Genomic DNA, 23,120 nt, shown 5'->3' with positions numbered 1-23,120 from the left:
CTTATGTCTTATGTGATTGTGTTAATTAAGTTAAGCCATTAAGGTGGCGTGAGACTCAAGTTTTTTTTTAAGCATTATTTTAATGTGTTTTTTTTAATCAACTTGGGTTAGGGCTGCTAGGCTAATCTATATATTACTCTTTTTAAAATAAAATAAAATAAAAATTAGTTTGGGGCCTTTGGGCTCTACTGGAGGCCCAAAATAAGTATCTTTTTAAAAATTTTATTTTATAAAACAAAATCTTTAGTATCGCTATGAAATCTGAATTATATAAAATCCAAATCGGGACTCTACGCAAATAAAAGTTGTGATGAAAAGTAAAAATAGTGTTAATGATGAGTTTATAGAAATATGATTATTTATCAATCACATTTCACAATTCACAACTTACCATCCCAAAAGATAATTAAAAAAATCTAATAAAATACACTGTGTGTGCATACCAAAATTGGAAGTTTAAAATAGGTTATCATTGTTTTGTCAAAATAATTACACAATGAAAAATAAAAAAAGAGATCACCGCACACTCTTAGTACGATGGTAACTTCACAGTTAGAATAAAATTTATATCTTATAAAAAAAAAAAAAAAAAAAAGGAGAAATACAAGGTAACACTATATATAAACGTATACTACGCCGTATACGAACACATCCCACTACAGATTTACAGCTCTCAATCTCAAAGCCGTTGAATGTTGGAACTTTGAAACAGAGTTTTTATTTATATTTTATTTAAAGAGCAAATAAAATAAATAAATAAAAAATGGTAATTGGTAAATGTAAAAGAAGGTTAAAGGTGGGAACTGGGAATAGCTGAAAGAAGAGGAGAAAAGTCAAGCTGATTTACGCTACCGACTACTACTACTACTTCTTCTTCACATACCCATCTCTCTCTCTCTTTTTCATTCATATTTCTGGTTGGATTAGCTGAGAAGAAAATCAATAAAAATGGGAATGAATAATCCATTAGTGTTGAAGGTTGGGTTAGGAGTGGTGGGTCTCTGTATAGCCGGTTACATATTGGGTCCACCGCTCTATTGGCACTTCATGGAAGGCTTAGCCGCCGTGAGCCATTCCTCCTCCGCCTCTTACTCTTGCCCACCTTGCCAATGTGACTGTTCCTCTCAGCCCCTTCTCTCTATCCCCGAAGGTACTAAGATTCTTTTTTAATGTTGTTTCTCAGATCTGCTTAAATATGTTTCCTTTTTTATTGTTTGATCTTGTAGATCTCGTGTGTTGATGGGTGCACTGTTTCGATTATTGGGTTTTTTTTCTCTTTCTCTTTTGGTTTCATGTATGTTGGATAATTTATCTGGGTTGGTTTTAGTTTTTAGTTATATTATATATGCCATGCCACTCAGCCAGACATGTTAAAAGTAACTAATATGTGCTGCTTTATTAGCTTTCTTTTGTGAATCTGTCTTCCATGGTGTCCAATTGGCTTCAGATCTATGCTGAATTGGTACGGATGAATTTGTATTTAAGTGCATGATATGAACATTGGACTGGTGTTTTCAGATATTTAGTTTAATTTCAACTTTTCAAGGATCTTTTTTCTTGTCTCTTGTTTCTTTTATGTTTATTGTTTTGTTTGTTGAATAATATGATTTTAGTGCCTATGAATATGATTCTATGAAGAACACAGACCAGTGAATTCTAATGAAGATAGGGGGAGAATTAGTATTACTTATTGAAAGTTTTAAGTAAAGAGTGTGTTAGGTGGGGTTTCCTGATAGGCTGTCGTTCTTTCTTTGCAATGATAGAACACTCCCTCAATTTCTTTGCTCATTTGCTTGTTGTGAATAATACTCCACTTGCTTTGCTGGATTATATGATGTTTGATATTCTGCTCCTACCTTCTGGTAGTTCTGATAATCAAACATAATACTTATATCAGTTTCTTTTCCTGTACTTATGCAGGATTGGGCAATGGTTCCTTTGCAGGTTAGTTTCCGTCACATGAATTAACCGTTCAGTATGTTTTAGGTCGATTTGGTATATGAAATCCAAAGAAATTACTTTTTCCTTAATATTTTTTTTGATAAATAATGATTTTTATTGAATACAGGATGTATACAACTGGGGACCAATACTTTTTCTTTAATATTGTTCCTGTTGTAAATTTATTTGGTATATGAAACCTGAAAGAAACTTACTTTTGCCTTAATATTGAGTAGTACACACATTTGCATGGAAGTAGGAATGGAGAATATGTTGTTACTCCTTGCAATTAGACAGTGTGCAGTTCTCTTTGTGATGGATCACTATTTTGGCTTGTACATTATTCTATTCAGGTGAACTTTGTCTAGTTTTTGGTTGTGTTCCTTTCAAATTTCCTTTACAACTTACACCTCTAAACATAGAAGGTACTTAATAGGGGTCTTGGTGTAGGAAGGAATTGCAAAATACGAAATAAAAGGGAAACAAAAGAGAGGGGACAAATCTTAGGCTTCATCACCTAGAATCTGTTTGAAACCCTAGGCCTGAACATTTAAGGGTTCTTGGAATCACCACTAAGCTTAGAGAAACTTCTTTAAGCAGGAAATTTATTATTCCAATTACTGCTTCAAACTATTCTTGGAGGCTCTTTTTAATAGGATTCAAGGATTACATTAAGTCACAATTGCATCCCATAAAATCCTTAACAGGAAATATAGTTCAAAATTCAAAAATAAAATTTGGAAGAAAACCAGAAATAATTTGATTGTGCTCCTTCCATCATTCTCCCATGGTTGGAGAAAATTTGTCCTCATGTTTTGATGTATTTTAGGATAAGATAATGGTGCTTGACACTGCAACAACTCTTGAAGCACTTTTGGCATCACTAAGGGGTGAGAAGCCTTGTGCTCGACCACATTATTAAATGCATTTGAATGATAAAATCTATTGGTGGAATTAATATTGATAGTTCATCCCTAGGAAACCCCATCATTTTAGACATTTTCACTTTGTGCACCTTAGAAGGTTGATGAGTAACAGGTGCATCAAACTCAATTTTAATAATATGTGCACCCTCTAATTCTTGGCACTCGTTGAAAAATCTCCACTTCAATTAGTGACTCTCCAACATGCCATGTTGTGTCTAACACACATGGTTTTGGCAGTAATTAGTCTATGTTTGTTAGCACTTGTATTACTTTTTTAGTACAGGTGGTATATGAGGTTCCCTTATAACCAGGGTTTCATTATCAACGCCATTGTCTCCTGTGTCTCCTGTCTGTGAAATTGTGGTTTGATTGCAGGGATGAGCCATTGGGATAAGCCATTAGCTTGATTATGTGGACAAGTCTCAGATGACTTCAGTATGGCTTCCATTGATACTAGAGTAGGCTAAGGAGTAGGACTAGAAACTGTACAAACATTCATCTTGTCTGTTTCCAATGCACCACATAGCCAGTAGCAGTTTTTTTTTTCTTCTTGTCTTGGATTGTTTATTTGGATCTGGAAAGATATTTCCTTTGATAGGGGCTGTTATTGGTATCTCCTCTCCTTATAATTTTAGGTGGAGTAGAGGCCATGGGTTCAAGACCCATTAGGTGCGTGTAAGTTATCAATAATAAAAATTAAATTTTCTTTTTGATAGGACTATGGAACATATTTCTCTATGAATTTTTTCTTTTATTTCTTCCCAACAGTTATGATAGGCTTGTCCTTTCCGAGGTGACAGTTCTTAATACCATAACAATAGTCCCTAATTCTACCTATCAGTTTCATCTTGGCAAATCTAATATTCTTATTATCTGATAAACCTATTTGATTAAAGAATTAGTCCATGTCATATAACCAATTAATGAAGATCCATGGGTCTTGACGACCATCACAGGCGCCTCTAAAATTACCATTGTACATTGATATAATAAACTTCAACAAATTGAAATAAGATTTGGCTTGTGACATAAGCTAGGCTAATTCTTGGCATGTGTTGCCATGGATCACACGGTTAGGCTGTGTCTTGAGTCTGGACTATAGAAAAATGCTAGTGGGCTTTATTTATTTGTATATTTTTCATTTTTAAAAAAAAAAAAAGATACGACAGCCAAGTAGATCAAAATAAATGTCATAGAGGGCTTCTCAGTTTTACCAAAAGAAAGTTGTTCAGAGATGAGGGTCAGCATGGTAATGATCGCGGGCATCTTTGCAGTTGAACTTTGTCAATGTGTTTGTTGTTGACTGGTATGGATCGAGCAAGGGGAGTTGCATCTGGGGAAGGGAATCGGCATGGCTGGTGATCAAAGACAACCACACCACTTGGCTCTAGCGGCAATTAAATGAAGTTCCAGCATGACCTTTGCTTGATCATATATCGATGAGTTGAGTTTTCTGTAGTGGTTTGGTTGTGGGGTCAAGTGGGTGAGTGTGGTAGCACAAGAGTCAGTAGCATTCAAGTCAGTGTGATGTTGGTTTTAGGACATGCTATAGAGGCCACTGGTTGAGGGCAATGACTTGACGGATTGTGATAAATTTGGATGACTGGAAGGGTAGTGGGTTCGGATTGGAAATTGAGAGTCAATGGTTGTGGGGTATGTTTGTGGGTTCACAGGGCTAAGTTCATGGTGGTTTGGAGTTGTTTAGAGGCTTGGGGGTTGTTTACGGTGGCTTTCGTCACTGATCCGTGAGGGTGGCAACCTTTTCTCTTTCTTTTTTTTCTTTTTTCTTGCTTTGAGTTATGATTAATATTATGAGTTTACTGGTATTTTGTGGGTTATGGGTAGGTTGAGTGGTTTAAGATTCCAACAACTTTGACTTGTTAATGAGTTTGATGGATTTGGGTGACAATGTAGTTCACTGACAATTTGATGCAAGACAATTGTGAAGTTGGAAATAAAAGGGAAAACAAGAGAATAACAAATCCTTGACTTCCCCACTAGAATCTACATAAAATCCTAGGCTTCACCACCAAGCTTAGAGAATATCTCTAATTAGAAAAATGCTTATTTCAATAGCAATGCTTTGAACCATTCCTAGATCCTCTTTTTTATAGGCTTCTGGGTTATATTAAAGCACAATTAAATTCCATAAAATCCTCAACAGTTACAGCTAAATTTAAAATTCAAAAAGAACCATAAGTCAAAATTCAGAAATGAAATATGGAGGAAATTTTGAAATAATAAATTCTGAAATAATTTTGGTTGTACTCTCTTTATCAATTTTAATTCAAATTTTGAACACTGAGATACAAATCCTCCCCCTGTTAACTATAAAGGGATGTTGAGAGGTTTATCAAGTTTTAGTTTTTTATTGGCTTTTGACATGATTTCAATTGGAGTAACAATCTCTTTCTAATATTTACTTCAACACTCTAAAGTTAATTCAAATTTGTGTTGGGGTGAATTTGGCCACCTCTCATAGATATTAAATCTTTTTAATTTTAAAAACATTTCTTATTGGATATGTTTTATAATTACATTGAATTTTATGGTATCTAGTCACATATATAGAATATTATCCTAGTCGCTAACCCATAGAAGGCATAGAAAACTAAACAAAAAAGGTTTATAGATGCTACATATTTATTTAACAAATGTTAATAAATTAAAAATCAAATTAGAGATTTTGTAGAAAATAACTTACCTGTCAATTAAGGGAGTATTAGAGAGTATGACTTTAATAGAGTAGAATGGAGAAAGAATACATGTGCTAACTAATCTTTTGGGTATCCATAGCCAACCCCAAAATTTTGGAGCTAAGGCTTCGTTTGTTGTTGTTGTAGAAAATAACTACCTAATTTAAGTAGATTTTAATTGGAGTAGACAAAATCTAATTTAATATGAATTTGTTTAGTATTTGGTTGCTTTATCCAAAAGAAAATGAGTTCTAATTAGTTTAAACTAGCATGGTTTAGCACTATTCATGACTCTTAGAATGATAGTGTGGAAAAAATGGACTTTCAAAAGCTTATGTGGTAACATTAGAAGAAGTTGACAAAAAGTAATAAGTTTTCATTGGGACCGTGGCTTATGTTGTTGTTGTTGTATTGAAAAGTGAAATAGACAATAATATTATCATTTATTCATTATGGTTTTTGGTAGTGTCCCACTTTTTTTGTTTTTTTGTATTCATTTTTCTTGTTTCCATGGTGTTGAGCCACCTTAAAGGATGGATTTATGACCTAAAATTTATTTAATTTGACCTTCCAGATCTGGTGGCTGGTGCAGTCCTCTTATACTCTATTTGCTGTTTTAGTGAGGTTAAATAGTTTGTATTTTAATGTGGAAACTGAGGTGGACCGCCCACAGTTTTTTGTATGTGAAGACAACAGAATATATACTGGGTAATAATTAAGGCATTAAAATTCATGAGTATTTAAAAATATATATATATTTTCTTGCACCACTAATAATACTAATTGGTGTCTTAGCTTGATGATAAAAAACAGTCATCATAGAGTGAACGCCATAGAGTAGCCTTTCGTATATATATATCATTCTTATTTATCAAAAAAAAAATAAATAAATAAATAACAAAGAATACTGATTGAAGTAGTAAAATGGGACATCTTAATTAAGGAAGTAGTAATAGAAAAAATTGACAGGGTAAGATTCCCATTTATGCATCAGAAGGAAGTAGTTATAGAAAGTATGATTTTGGACATAATAGAAAGACAAAGAAGAATACATGTGGTCAACCCCCAACTGTTCTGTTGATGATATGTAGCTGGCCCCGAAGTTTTAGGACTAATATTTTGTTGTTGTACTAGTATCCCGTTGGAACCATACTGATAATAAACCTTACTTTATGTTTACTTGTGATGTGAAGTCTGCTGGTTACTGGCATGAAATACACTGGATTTGACTATTTTCTTTTTCTTTGAACTTATTTGGTCATCAGAAATCAACTGGCAGTATAAAGCAAATGATGTACTTGAAGGATGATAATGAGGATTTGTTTTTTTGAATCTCAGTTCTTTTGGTAACCAAAACTGCTTTCTTTTTGTTGGATTGGTGTATATAATGCAGATTGTGCAAAGCATGACCCAGAGGTGAGTGAAGACACTGAAAAGAATTTTGCAGAGCTATTGACAGAGGAACTGAAGCTACGGGAAGCCACATCTTTGGAAAATGAGCAGCGTGCTGACATGGCTCTGCTTGAGGCAAAGAAAATCACGTCCCAGTATCAAAAGGAGGCAGACAAGTGCAATTCAGGCATGGAAACATGCGAGGAAGCAAGGGAAAAATCTGAAGCTGCATTAGTGGCTCAAAAGAAACTAACTGCAATGTGGGAGCTCAGAGCTCGTCAGAGAGGATGGAAAGAAGGGATTGCCAAATCTCATGCTCAGACTCAGGGAAATGTCCAGACTGCCTAAAAGACCATGGCCCTGTGAGGAACAATTTTAAGGCAAGGCAACTGTTCTACATGGTACCGATTCTTCATGCTGGCAGTGATGAATTTTTACTAGGCCTCACCTCCAAGAGGATTCTTCATAAATCTGTCCATCTTTTTAAGTAATATAAATTATATATTATCATTAATAGTCAAGTATAGAAACCTCATCACTATTAAGCCTTACGGAAACTGCCAATCCCAATCGGTGCAAAAATGCCCAAATTTCTCATTTTTCCACCCCAATTTTAGTTAAAGGTTCCACTTGTAAGATTCATAAACTAGAGACTAATATTTTTGGTCTTATTTCCAAGCCAAACTAGAAATTGTGATTAAATGTGAAAATATTTCCCTTTCTTTCTTAAAAATTCCTATTTTGTACCTATCAAAAAAATAAAAAATTCCTATTCTGTCACTGGATGTAGCTGCTTATCATGCATGGTGAACTTTTTGGTGTGCCGATCAGATTGATTTCTTCTTGTTACAAGAAGCTCGAATATGGAACTTGAAACTCACAGCATGTTTTATAAACTATTATCCTTTATCTTTTGAGAGAAAAGTCCATCAATATATTGTTCAAGTAGGTGGTAAATCAGCACGAACAAATTCAACAATGTTTGGAGGAACAGACTTTATTCAAACTAAAAGCGGAAATGACAACCTAGCTCTCTTAGTCAAGGCATTTACAACATAATTACCCTGTCTAACACTATGAGAGAGAGACCAACTCTGAAGTGAACTAATGAGTGACATAGTATCCTTTAGTAAATTCCAAAGCTGAATTATACAATCTCCATTTTTTTAGGTATTAATGATTACCTCTGAATCACCTTAAGAATAGGATTATCCAACCCAACTTTACTGATGAAAAGAGTAGCACGTCTAGCAGCCAACAATTTTAGTAAAGCAATAGATGAAGGGTTTAGAATTTTTTCTGATGGGGAAGCCATAACCTCACTCTTGGAGTTTCTAATGACCACACTAATACCAGCTTCTTTAGTATCTGAAAAAAAAATTCCATCAAAGTTCGTCTTAAAATTGTCCATATCGGGTGGCTTCCACTTAACACATCTTTGAGGCTTTGCTTTCACTGGTGCAGCATTGAAACTCTTGTACTCGTGGAGATACTGACGAGCTTCGATATGAATTCCGTCCAACAGAGTAGTAGATTCTTTGAGTCGTTATAAACTATTTTTCTGAATGCTTTGACATCTGATGGTTTTTTTCTTACACAGTTGTGTGGTGGCTTGTAAACACTCAGATTTAACCAGTAATAGCATAATTAACAGTTTTTACTTTACATCCGATGGCCTACAGTTATGGATCCTAAAATCTCAAACCTAGTTTGGCCTGGATTTTAAAGTAAAAGGTTATAGAAGATGGTCCTAAAAATCCCAGACCTAGTTTGGCCTGTATATTCTCTCTTACCAAGTTCCAAATAAAGTATTCTTCTAACTTTTTCCCGGGGAAGGAAAGTAATTCTCGCTTATTCTTTTTAGAAGTTTGAACGTTCTTTTGGGGCCTCCGATCTCTTCAATCAGACCCATTGGTGAGGAAAAGATTGTTCAATGTCTTAGACCCAAATGATTTATCGGAACATGCCAATTCTAAGTTTGTATGAAATGTGTGCTAAAATTTTAGTGTGATTTTCATGAAAAATTGGTACTAAACATACCATCTGTGTCTCTTTTATTGAGTATGCTAGGAAGGTTTGAGTATCAAATTGATTAAAAAATTTAATTGATTTTTATAAATTACATGTCCCATTTTTATTCAAGTTCAATTACTCTGTCATATTTGGTCCATTTATTTTATCAAATTTATTTATAATTATAATTAATTTTTTTTAATTAATGGTCATGTCAAGATTTATTGAGAATCAATTATTCACTTTTAAAGTTTAATCCATTGCACAAGTGAATCAAGAAAATTCACTGATGTAACATGTGATAGAAAATTCTCATGACCTCATAAGGTGACATTACTCATATAGTGTCACCAATTATTATTCACGAGTGGTGTCACCCATTTTTATCCATCATCCCTAAAACCTAGACTCTTCGTATATAAACCATCACTTTCCCTTATTCAACAACAATCATCAGCCCCTTAGGAGGCACAATCCCAAACATATATCCTTTGTCCCCAAGGCCTTCCCCCTCTTCTTTTGGTTCTCATCTTCAACCTCTACCTGAAATCCCATACAACAGTTATTTCCAGCCCCTCCAAAGCTACAAAAACAGTGCAAATAGCCTTCTCAAACTCCAAAGACAACTGCAAAAAATTCATATTCCTTTTATACCTAAACATCAAACCCAGCACACGTGCATTAATTCCTTAGGCTCAATCTAAATACAATCCATCAGATTTCCAAAGATTTTCTGGCCCACACCAATAAAAACTAGTAAGCTTAATTTTGTTCTTTGGCAAGTCCATTTACAACATAGGCCCAAACCAGCCCATACATCATATTCACTCAAAACCAACAAAGTCAAAGCCCAACCTGCGGACCTACCAATATAAACATTTCTCAAGATTATCATCAAACCCCTAAACTTTCTTAAGAAATCAACCTCTTAACTTGTCCAAATATCAAATTGACCCCTAAAATTTTCCAAAATACCTTTTCAACCCTAAAAATTTCAATATTATATCTTAATCCAATCTTCCCAAAATCACATTTTGACCATACAATTTTCACAAAAATACTTTTTGACTTCTAAAATTTACAAAATTTGCACAAAGGCCCTTTAGGCAACAAAAATGCATTTTCAATCTCATTTTGTGCCAAAATAAAAAAATTATCATTTAAAAATAATAAATCATCAACTGACATTATTCTCATATTTTATATACATTTAACCTTTGTGTTCTTGTTATTTCTTTGTGTCCCTTTGCATGATATAAAACATGTTGGTGAAAACGAATTATGAAATTGCATTTTGTATGCTCAGCTATATTATGGAGTGAAGTAAGTCTCACTTAAATTCCCTATGCAATTTACTTTCCTAGTAAATGCCATACAATCACACGTTTAGCTATACCCTTTTGATCTTGATTTCTAAATAAATTGTTCACATGTACATGCATACACATTTCCCTAGGGTAGATTATACATGTTATGCATTCACATGTCATCTTAAGATAGATTCCTATACACATCATGAATTCACATGTCATCCTAGGATAGTTTTGCTTCATTTTATTACATATGCATATGCATAACATCCTTTCTTTTAAAGCCAAATGTCAAATATTTTAGTCTCTATTTAAAATGGTGATATTTGAGATTAAATTTGAAACAAGTTACTATCCTTTTGAATAGGTGTTGTGGGGTGCCTAACACTTTCCCCACATGTAATTGAGTTTTTAGATCTATTTCTTCTAGTTCGAAACATTTTGTTATTTTCTATTTTAGCTTAGGAGCCTTAGGATTTTCTTAGTTAAATTAGGAAATAAAATTAATTATACTTAGGTGACCAATCACTCCTTAGAATTCCAAGGGTTAGTGGCTACTCCTAAAAATGAGTGTAATTAAGGAAGTTCACTAGCACACACCTCCCCCTAGCATTGCACACATGTCGCATTTTTTGCATTTTATGCCAAACACGCTCCATCGAGTGAAAACCACTTGACAGTTGGGGGGGGGGGGGGGTGGGGCAATGTCAAGCATGGCTGAAATCCAAGAACAACACCAACGACCACAAAGTTACTTTCTTTACATGCTTTATTTCTTTATCGTCTTCATTGTATATTTATTTTCCAAATTTGTTTTAGGGTTTAGGCTTGTAAATGAGCGATTATTAGGACCTTCATAGTAAAAATCATTTAAATATAATTCAATATTAAAAGTGAAGATCAGTTACAGTTGGGCATTCTTGGGTGTTTCGCACCTTCCCAAGAACATATCCAACTCTAAACCTAGTCTACTTTAGACCTTCACATATGGAATTCAAAGTTGATTCTTGGACCTACAACTACTTGGCAACTCCTTCCTCCATTCTAACCTTGAGCCAGTGACGTACTCCTAGGCAATATTAATTCATTATCACTGTCTGTGAAATTCTATTAAATACAACACAAAATAAAAGAATAAATTGGTTCAATAGTATCTCCTAAATTGAATACGGATAGGTGCATGAGATCGTTTAGCTCAATTACAGATTGTTACGTTCAAGATCTTCAGATACAAAATATATAAATAGAAACTATATAAAAATAAAATACACTCATTAGTTCAGGAAAAAAAACAGCAAAAATCTAAACAATTTAATTTGTATGAAAAGCTAACAAATGCAAAATCTAATTTTAATTCTAAGCAAATTTTCTCTAAGTTTTGGTTATATATATATTTACTAAGTTTATTTATATTGGACTTCTCATTTTTAACACTGAATTAACTCCCTTGGCATAAAATTTTTAAAATGTTAGATTAGATGGGACATACGGTGCAAAATTAAACTCTAATTAAAATCCAATTTTTACACAAAATTAACTCACTTGGACAAAAATTTTAAAAATTCAATTAGATGAGACGCGTGGCGCAAAATTACTCTAATTAAAGTCCATGAATTTTCTCTCAATTTTACCTATTAATATATATATATATATATATATATATATATATATATATATATATATATATATATATATAGATAGATAGATGGGTCTTAACAAAGAATTGTTTTGGTTTTTGATGATGTACAATAATCATTAATGAACTGATCGTCCTCAAACACTCCAATGAGTACCTGAAGAACAAGAAACCAAGAACTAAACAAAGAGCACCAGTGGGATGCCGGCTAAAGACCCTCCGAAGGTTAAGTTAGTGAGTGAGAAATCTCTAAGAACTCTATAGTGAAAGTGCTAGAGATTTTCTACATACCTTGAGGAGGAGAGAGCCTGCTACTTATATAGTGGCGTGGAGTAGACCTAAATCTCGAGAGTAAAGGGGTTTTCCTTATAGGGAGGAGGTGAAGTTAATGTCATTAAGATCTTTGGGACATCTTCCCATCACGGGAAGATGGATATCGCGTAGTATGGCCTTGGTTTGTGGTGCGCATAATATTTCCATATAGGAATATGTATGGAGATTACGCAAGGACATTTAGGATCCGTTGTTACACCTATCCATCATTTGGTGTGATTAGGGCTGTCCAGGCAAACCGAGAACCCACCGGAACTGACCAACCCAACCGAAACCGACCCGTCACGACCAGACTGACACCTCCGACAAGTCGATGACGGGTCCTAACCTTCAGAACACGACTCCAACGGGTCGAGTGGTGGGTTTCGTCCTTAAAAGCCCGAGCTACCTAACCCACCCGACAAAACCTCAAAGAAGGCTGAAATCCAGCGATGATCTGGCGCTTCTCAGCTCTGATCCAGCCACATTTGGCCTTCCCTTACTCAGATCTACTTAAATCCTCACTCAGATATGCTTAAATCAGGCGAAGCTAGCCTAGATCTATTCAAACTCGGCCAAAATTTGGTAAGCCCGACTCTAACTCGGCCAAATTTCAGCCATATTTCCATAGATCCAACGAGTTATCAGCCAAAGCACGTTAGATTTGGCCAGATCTGAGGAGATTCGGCCAGATCTGGCAAGATCCAGCCAGATTTCGACCGAAATCCGGCGATATCGAGAAACTCAAACCCGACCGATTCTCACCCGAAAATTGATACAACCCGACTCGGTTGATCTAAAACGTTATTCAGGTCGGTTGCGAGTTGAAATATTCCCCACTCAATAAGGTCGGGTTGAGTCCGGGTTGGGCACAAACCTGACCCAGCCCGACCCGTGGACAGCCCTAGGTGTGATCCATCTGCTTAGCACGGGACATGTATCCGTCGGCTAGGGATGGGCTTGTCTACTTGGTCATCAAGAGCGAGCATCGTCCTACTACTATAAGTTGGCCTTCAACTTCTGTAGGTACTGGGTACGAGGTTTTAGACAGACCCCTCTAAAGACTGTCGACTCATAACTGTTGTGATGTACGTCTGCCCAATGGGCTCTAGAGTTAAGGATGTTCTTTTCCTTTTCCAAAAATATCCTCATCAGCTGCCCCCTACTCCATGTGCCCATCGGCCATGCTCGATGAGTCTCGGAGTAAATAAAGGGTTTTCATGGATATTAATTGTGTTATTGAGAAGTATGTCATTAATGGGGGTAGGTAGCTTTTTCAATGAATGCTAGGTGACATGTGGCATTCACTAATTGGCCTCATTTCTAATCAGAAGTGCCGCTTCATATACTGCGCTCCTTTGCCCTATAAATAGTTCTTCTTTCTTAGTTTTTTTCCTCTCTTGCTTGTTTTGACCTCAAGCCACTTTGTCGCCGCTCTCGTATTCATTTGCATCCATCATCTTAACCTCCGATCTCTTTCAATCATTGTCTTTTGAACTTAGGTAGTCATCGTTTTTAGAGACCAGTCATAAGAGTAGATTCTTAGTATACATCTGTTGCTTATAGGTGAATAGATGTCAGGTGATAAAAAGCGACGAGTGAATAGTCGTTGTCAGTCTGTGAGGGTACGAGCTACGACGAAGTCTATCCTTCGGGACATGAGCCCTTGGAGGATTTGACCTAGTCCTCAAAAAGAGAACCATCTACCCATTCTCTTGCTGAGGAGGAAGACGAAGAGGATGAGGATGAGGGTGAACAGGAGGATGATAATGAGGAGGGAAAGGACCATGGAGAAGGAGATGAGGCTGTAGGCAGAGTGGAAGATGATGACCATAGACCTTTCATCATTCCCTTGATATGGATAGTGAATGACTTCTACTCGACCATGTCGTTGAAAGTTTTCAACAACTTTTGTACCAATTTTCAAATTCCCGACCACATCCCTATGTGGTTGCCAAGGAAGTTTGAGAATTGTTATTCGGGCAAAACAACAGACGTTAATTTGTATGATGCAGGGTTTACCGCTAGGTTGAGGTTACTCTAACGGAGTTACACCGTTAGCTTGCCAATTATTTAGGCTTGTCAGTCAGTTAGATCACCCCTAATGTGTGGAGGATTTTTATTGGGGCCAAAGTGATATGGGGCTCGTTGAGTGGGGGCAACCGTCGCCTCACACTTGAGAAGTTCTTCTACTATTACAAGCTTCAGCAAAAATACTTGTCAAAGGGTATTTATAATTTTTTGGCAAGGAAGCCGTCATTTAGATTGGTGCCAGACATGCCTGACTCTAACAAGTACTGGAAAAGTAGGTACTTTTTTGTACTAGGGACAAACAGGGTGTGTAAACTCGAAGAGTGGGATAGCTTGCCCAACAAGTTTGATAATTCTTAGAGCAACCGCATCAGTGTGTGAAAATTTTCTGTCTATTTTGCAACAAAAACCTACTTTTTCTATTTTACACACCCATTTTTACAAAACACCAACATCAATTTGTCTATTCTACCATCTATTTTATTTAAATAATCATTTTTCTCTTCTTTTTTATTATTATTTCCCACCAGTCCCACCACTTTACCAAACTCTCCAAAATATCTCTAACACTCTCTATCTCTTTATTTTCCAACTTCTTCTTGTTTCTTGTCTCTTTTTTTTTTTTTTTTTCCTTCTCCTTCTTACATCTTTGGCATCTTCATCTTCTTCTTCTCATTCTCATTCTTCTTATTTTTCTTTTTCTATTTGAGTTTGATTATGGCCAGTGATTTTAGGTTTGCAATTTTAGTGGTGATTTTGGGCAAATTTTTTCACTTCATGGATGGTGATTTTGGGACTCTCCATTGACTATTGCTGCCGCTACTTCTTCTTCAACACCTTGTTCTTCTACTATTTCTGCATTTTCTTCTTCTTCTTTTGCAATTTAGGTTTGATTATTTATATGGGTTTTATATATATATATATATATATATATATATATATATATATATATATATATATTGAGGAGAGGGCTTGATGAATTTGGGATCTAGATTGATTTACATTTGAAGAATTTGATGATTTGTTGTTGGATTTAAGAGAAGATAAGATGAAAAAGAGGATAAAGGAAGAGAAAGATCAGATGAGAGAGGAGAGATAATCAGACGAGAGATGAGAGAGAAAAAAATAATAAAAAAGTAAAATAGAAAGCTACAGTAACCGTATAGATATGCACGGTTACTGTAGCAACTTTGAATATTTAGACAACTTTAGCTTAACTGATGTGGAAGATTTTAGGAGCAAAATGTGTAAAATTTGTTACTTTTTGTATTTTGCAAAGTTTTACATCAACTGATGTGGATGCTCTTAGGGTGTTTTAGATAAGTTTGGTGAGTCATCAGTGTCTGCTTTCTTATTCATCTTATTAGCTTCAATTTTGTAACTGACCTACTGCTTTTAATTTTTTTCAGCTTAAGCCCATCAGGAAATAAGTGAGAAGTAGGAGAGTTTCCTTAGGCACATTTGGCAATTCCGCTTGGGCAAACTAAGTGGAAGGATTTGCTTACGCTTGATACCCTCCATGCTTTTTACGGTGGTCTGGAGCCAATAGTAGAAGCCTAACAGTTGGACGCGTACGTTCGTCGATATAAGTTTCTTCTGTCCGTCTATTTTCTTAGTCATCTATTTTAACCTATTGGTTTTTTCTTATTCATTCCGCTATTATTTTTCAGAGATGGATAGTGGTCAGTAAAGGGCTTTCGTGAAGCAAGTTGCCGCTGCTCACCTTAAGCAACAAGGGGAATCGTCAGCTTCTACCTTTAAGGTGATGCCTCCTCCCAAAGCTGCCCTCAAGAGGAAAGGGATGGGTAAGGATGAGTGTCCTGCAAAAAAGGTGATGGGCCACTCGATCATAAAGGACACAGACATGGATGAGTGGCAAGCATGAAACTAAAGACTTGGGGGATTCCAACCTTTTCAACTTGGCAAGGATGAGTACGCATCGGGTTCGCCTCTTTTTTCCTTTTTTATGTGTTAAGTCTTTTATAACCGTCGTCTTTCACAAGCTATGGTGAGGATGAAATCTCTTTAATCCAAGTGCGTTGCTAAAGAGAGGGTGGTCTATCGCCAACATATCCGTCTAGAGCACGAGGTAGACCAGCAGGGTCAATATAAGTAAGTTGATCATATCCTTAATGTCAAGGTGAACGAGAAGAAGGTGGAGCTGGAGGCAACCACCCATCAATGTGAAAAGCTAGTCAAATAAAACACTAACCTAACGACAGAGCCGACCACTCTTCGTGAGCAGATGAAGCAGGTTAAGGCTGACGTGGAGTATTGAACCTCTCAACCTTTCTATGACGAGTTGGGTGGCTTGTACGGCGACAGCTTCAAAGATTGCCTTAAGCAGGTCACCACACTTTACCCTAACCTAGACCTGTCCCAAGTGGTGATTGACGATATCGTTCCACTAACGCCTTACAGTGCCGACGCTATCACGAATGAAGCCGACGGTGTTTGATAGGCCAAAAACGTATTGATCCTTTGTGATAGATTAATTAATTAATTAGTCAAGTTTAATTAATTAACCAATTTAACATGCAAACGCATGGTAGCACAAACAAATCACCAATAAATTAAAGTGCAGCAGAAAATAAATTTGACACGGTGATTTATTTACGAATGGGGAAAACCTCCAAGGAAAAAACTCCACCGGGTGATTTTAAGATCACCACTCCCGAGAATCCACTATTATCACAACAAGTGGTTACAAGTAAAGGAATCTCAGAACCTTATACCAGCCTACAGTTGAACCCTTACCCCAATACCCAATTGGACTTGTTCTGTAGTGACAATCTCTCTTTTTCAATGCACGGCTCCTAGTACGTGACTAACCAATTGCGCGAATCCCAGTACGTGACTTCAATCACCAACTTGAGAAAGATGCTGGCTGCAAAGTTCTTCAGTTTATCCTCACAATGAAGAACGAGAAGATGCTTGGTTACAAAACCCTATGGTGCAAAGACACAGCAACTTCTTCACAAAGAGATGAACTAGGGAAAACTTTGTCTCTAGTCACAAATTGCTTGAACAGACTTTGCTCAATGCTTGTGCAACTTGTGCTTACTTTGACGGCCCTTAAAATAATCCTTTTATATGTCTAGAATTATGAGAAAAAAAGGCCCAAAGACATGTCCATGGATTAGAATCAAAACAGTATTGAAAAACTGTTTTTCTTAAATGTCGACAGCTAGAGGTGTCGAGGTGCTGTCGAGCCATGGGGCTAAAACAGCTTCTTAAAGCTCGATAGATGTAGCTGTCGATCTTTAATGAAAAACACTTCTCAGCTTGTTTCTTGGACAGACTTGCATGATTTTAACACTTGATTTTGAAACCTTGTTTCTTGAAGTATCAAAAACATCCTAGATCTACCTAATTATAAGTAAAGTACGTTTTGTCAAAGGATTAGCCAATTATATACAAGAATAACATATGTTCTTATTAAGTGAACCACATATGTCCTAACAGTGTTGTCCATTTGGTGGAGGAAGAGGTAAAGGAGCCTAATCATACTGAGGTCGATGTTCAAAACATTCTTAAAGGCCAAACTGTTCTCGAAGGTCCGTTTGTTCCCAATGGTTCATCTACTCCTAACGGTCTGTCAACTCTCGAAGGCCAATCTATTCTTGACACTCCTCCAACCAAGCATTGCTCTCTTTTTTGTCATTTATTTAGGGGTTTTGTAAGAATAATTTCAAAACAATCGAGTGCCCCGTTTTGGGCTTACATATTAACTTTTATCCTCGTTGCGATCGTTGAGGCTTTTATTTTATTTATCTTGTTTTTTATCATTCATCACTTTTATTCTTGGTTTTTATCATTCGTCCTTTTATTTATCTTGTTTTTTTTCTTTTTATCATTCGCCACTTTTATTCTTTATTCGTTGAATCTCTTTCACTTGTATGTTTATTGTGATTGTGCGCATGCCCTCTATCCGTCATAGGGACTTGGATTATTTGTAAGAGATCTTATTCCTATGGGTATTCGTCTACTCCGTAGGTAGGATTTACAAATATCTCTGTTCCGTTGGTTTTCTTGACCAATCGTCTAGGTAGAATTGGATTTTTTATACCAGGTTCTCCTTGGGGCCCTTGGGGATACGTCCATACTATTGGTAGGACTTAGAATTTTTTATAACAAGGCACCTGTCGGTGTTCATGGTGATCCATCCCCCTTGTAGGTAGACTTAATATATTTTAAGACCAAGGTTCTTATTGGTGTCCTTGGTGACCCGTCCAACCCATAGGTAGGACTTAGGATTTCCTTAACTAGGTACCTGTCGGCATCTTTTTGGTCATCTGTTCCTCCCATAGGTAGGATTTAGGATTTTTTTGGTACCAAGTACCTGTTGGTATCATTGGTCATCCGTTCACCCCGTAGGGAGGACTCAGGATTTCTTGTGACCAGGTACCCATCGGTATCCTTGGTTATTCGTCTACCTCGTGGGTAGGACTTAGGGTCATTCACCCATCGGGCTTTAAAGTCTTAAAACTTGAAAACTAAACAAAAAAGAAACATAATTTGTAGCTTCTGGTATTGCTATTGATAGTACTTCCTCGGGTGCTCAGTGTTCCATGGTATGGACAAAATGGAAATTGTTGGAGTCGCCACCTAGTTTTTGCAATGGTATAGAAACCATATATATAGTGTTCTCTTCAAGAAGGGTCATTGATCTTACTACTAGAGATATAGGTTCGAAGTTTAGGTACATTCTTAGGAAGGTATTAGGCATTCAAGCCCGCCCAACCCTAAGGTTGGCCTCCCATCATTGTGTCTTACGTCTTAACCTCGATAAAATCATGTTCAATACTTGTATTCTAACTCACACACACACACTAGCATACATCTAAGCATACAACTAAGCATACAACATGGCATCGTTCATCCTAAAACACATACATATCCATCCATAAAGCATAAGAAACCAAACCCACATGTACAACCCTAGCATGTGAAAACCCAATCAAACATGATTCGTCATATCATAGCATACCCTTACATCTCATCCTAACATTCACATTCAGCTCTAACATCGAAACAAGATCATATCATGAATGCATGAACATTTCCAATGCATGACTTACCTTTTACTTACCTTGCAACAACTCAGCACCTATGGCATTATGCATGAGCTTATGAATGCATGATTATGGCACTGAAATAAAGCAAAAACAAGATAAACCCTAATTCTAATAGGTGATAGTAAACAAACAAACAAACATGTGAAAACAGAAACTTTGGAAGCATAAAAACGTGAAAAAGAAGCTAACAAAACAAACATGTGAAATCAAAAGCAAAACAAAGAAACAAAAATTAGGGTTTCTACGTAGTGGCTCATGCATACAAGAACAAACCTGTGTGCGCATAATCAAGCATGCGTGCGTGGGCAAGATTATGCATACGCAAGTTCTTGCCCAAAAAACCTAAAAACACAAAAACATGGCAGAACCTCAAAACGTAAATTCTAACAACCTAACATGCATTTTCAGCATACAAAAACATAAACCTAATCTAGAAAAGCATATTAAAACATATTGCAACAAACAACTAAAGCAAGCAAGAAGATTTAAAGGCAAAAAATAAAAGAAAGGAAAAGGAAAAGTTTAGACTAGATACCTCACACAAAAGCTTTCCAAGCTTGATTTTTGGCCATTCCCCTCAATCAAGTTTATTCCCAAACCAATAAGAAAGTGATTAGTAACGTTAAACAAAAGGATTGGGGCCAAAAAAGGTCCCAATCAAATAAAATTTACTTAAGGGTGTTTTGTGAGAAACTCCCTTTTAATTCACTATTTTCTAGTGAATCTTGTATTTTTCTGGTGGGATTTCTATGTGTTTTGAAAATGTACCATGTAAGGTTTTATATAGTGGAAAAAAATGGGGTTTGGAACGGCTCCCAAACAATGTGGGATTCATTCCAAACCTCTATCATAATTACAGAAAACTTGCATTTTTTATGTTTTTAAAACCCTAGCTGCATATGTAAGAATGTGCTTGCATACACATACATTGGCTCATGTACGCAAGCTGCTGCTCACGTACATGGCCCAAGGCCCTCTTTGGCCATTTATTTCTAAAAATAGATTTTTGCTCATTTAAAAGAGTTATATTTCTCATTTTAACACTCCTTAAGTCAATTTGATATCTGATTAGGCTCTAAACTAGCCTTGGACTTTAGAGTTCGAGCATCATTGGGGAACAGGGGTCCGAGTAGTAAGGGATACAAAATGCAATGTCTACACATGGGTGAAGGAGTCTTTACCTGTCGAGGTTATCCAGGTGGTAGGTTCCCTTTCTATGGTAGTCAATGATCCTGTAAGGTCCTTCCTAATTAGGGCCTAACTTACCCTATGTGGGGTCTTTGGTAGCTATTTTCACCTTCCTTAGGATTAGGTCCCCCACCTAAAAGTGATGAGGTTTGACCTTGGTGTTGTAGTTTTTTGCCATTAGGTCCTAATAACGTGTGATCTATTGCTCAGCCTTCGCCCTAACTTCATCTAGAAGGTCCAACTATAGACGCATTCCCTCTTTATTCCTTCTTTCGTCATGGTAGGCTACCTTGTAGCTAGTTAATCCAACTTCTGTCAGGATGATAGTTTCACTTCCAAATGCAAAGCGGAAGGGTGTTTTGCCCGTAGGCGTACGAGCCATCATCTAATATGCCCATAACACACTTGGTAGTTTGTCCGACCATATACCCTTTGCCCCCTCGAGTCGAGTCCTAATCATATTGAGCAAGGATCTGTTTGTAACCTCAACTTGACCATTGGCTTATGGGTGTGCAAGGGATGAATAGTGGTTTTTGATTCCCAATTGTTGGCAAACGTACCTAAATGCGTAGTTATTGAATTACTTTCCATTATCAGAGACGAAGATTCTAGGGATACCGAAGCGGCAAATGATGCTTTTCTCGATGAAGTCTCGGACATTTTTCTCAATGATAGTGGTCAAAAGTTCTGCCTTGACCCATTTAGTGAAATAGTCGATCCCTATGACGAGGAATTTGAGTTGCCAAAGTGCCATGAGGAAGGGTCTCATTATGTCAAGCCCCCACAAAGCAAATGGCCAGGGAGCGTTCATTGGAGTAAGCTATTCCGAAAATTGCCATATGATGTTGCTAAAGCATTGGCATTTGTCGCACGCCTTCATGTAGGACTTGGTGTTCTTCTTCGTAGTGGGCAAAAGTACCCTGCTCGTATAAGTTTGTGAACCAGCGATCGTGCTCTCGAATGGTTTCCACACACTCCCTCGTGGATTTCCCTTATGATATAGTCTGCTTTGTCGGGGACCAAGCATTTCAAGTACAGACGAGAGAAGCCTCTTTTGTAAAGGACATCTCCAATTAGTATGAAACCTGACGACTACACCTTCAGCCTTCAAGAGGCATTGTGGGCTTCTGAAAGCATCCCGTTCCCTAAGGTAGAAGACGATTAGTGTCGTCCAATCGGCTCCCGTGGGGATCACCTGTACATTTATTTTGTTAATGGCAGGTGAGTATTAGATGAAGGATAGTACCTAACTGATGATGACTATGTGTTCTACGAATGTTGCTTTGGCTAGACAATCAGTTTTCTCATTCTCTTCCCTCGAAATTTGCATAAATTTAGCCAAGAACTTCTGGCTTACCATATTTTTGACTATGCTTAGGTATTCCTTCATTCGTTCTCCTTTGACCTCATAGTCTCCATTGATATGTCTGACAATAACTTGCGAGTCACTGTGTATGACTACTTAAGAAGCCTCTACTGCTTTAGCCAAGTTGAGACCTGTGAGAACTTCTTCATACTCGGCTTCATTGTTGGTTGTCAAAAATTGAAGACGGACTACACACCCCATCAACCCCCGCCCTTCTGGCCATTGCGGGAGACCCCGACTCTTCCAGCGCGTTGGTTGGACGAGCCGTCCATCCGTATCATCCATGGTGCAGGTTTCTCGTCTTCATCTTCCTTTGTTATGAACTTGGAGATGAAGTCGGCCAAAGCCTGGGTCTTGATGCAATTCTTGGACGGTATAGTATGTCAAACTCACCAAGTTCTATTACCCATAAAATAAACTGACCGGCTGCCTCCGGATTGTTCATCGCCTTCCGCAATGGCTTGTTCATCTGGACTACTATGGTGTGTGCTTAGAAGTATGGCCTGAGCTTGCGGGCAGTTGTGATTAGGGCAAAGACTAGTTTCTCCATAAGGGGTACTTATCTTCTACCCTTCGGAGCGCTCAACTAGTGTAGTAGACGGGTAAAGGGAGAACTAAACTGACGGTCGTTGGGGATATTGCCAGGTAGAGGGAGAGTTCCTCACCAAGCTCATACGGTCTGAGTAGCGGTAGGGACGGAAGTTATGCCTTTAGCTCTTTGAAGGCCTTCTAGCATTCATCGGTCCACTTAAAGGCCTTATTTAGTGTTTTGAAGAATGGTAAGTAGGAGACGAACCTATTGAGAGCCGCCACTCTACTGTTCAAGCTTTGTACTTCCTTGATGTTCTTTGGAGGCATCATCTCCAAGATGGCCTGTATTTTTTCGGGGTTGGCATCCACGCCACATTGTGACACCATAAAGCCTAGAAACTTTCCCAATAATACTCCAAACACGCATTTGTTGGGATTAAGTTTCATGTCTTAGAGACGGAGAGTCTCGAATGTTTCTCGTAAGTCATCTAGGTGACAATCCTCTTTCTTACTCTTTACCAGCATATCATTTATGTACACTTCAACATTTCGTCCAATCCGCTGGATGAACATCATATTCATAAGTCTTTGATACGTTGCTCTTGCATTCTTCAATCCGAATGACATGACTTTATAGCGAAAGAGCCCTTGGCTCGTGATGAACGAAGTCTTTTCTTGGTCGACTTCATCCAACCTGATT

At 37.1% G+C, this 23,120-nt stretch overlaps 1 protein-coding gene across 1 annotated transcript; it reads left to right on the top strand.

The window, feature by feature from the left end:
- Positions 1–787: 787 nt before the first annotated feature.
- LOC142638594 (uncharacterized) lies at positions 788–7,735 on the top strand. The gene is made up of 3 exons (XM_075812630.1): positions 788–1,150; positions 1,921–1,944; positions 6,957–7,735. The coding sequence occupies exons 1-3, from the start codon at positions 949–951 to the stop codon at positions 7,301–7,303; spliced, it is 573 nt and encodes a 190-aa protein (XP_075668745.1). The 5' UTR covers positions 788–948; the 3' UTR covers positions 7,304–7,735.
- The last annotated feature ends 15,385 nt before the right edge of the window (positions 7,736–23,120 follow it).

Source organism: Castanea sativa, chromosome 6 (assembly GCF_040712315.1).
Source record: "Castanea sativa cultivar Marrone di Chiusa Pesio chromosome 6, ASM4071231v1".
Classification (NCBI taxonomy): domain Eukaryota; kingdom Viridiplantae; phylum Streptophyta; class Magnoliopsida; order Fagales; family Fagaceae; genus Castanea; species Castanea sativa.
Note: the sequence above shows the minus strand (reverse complement) of the source record. Positions and strands in the feature narration are given on the sequence as shown.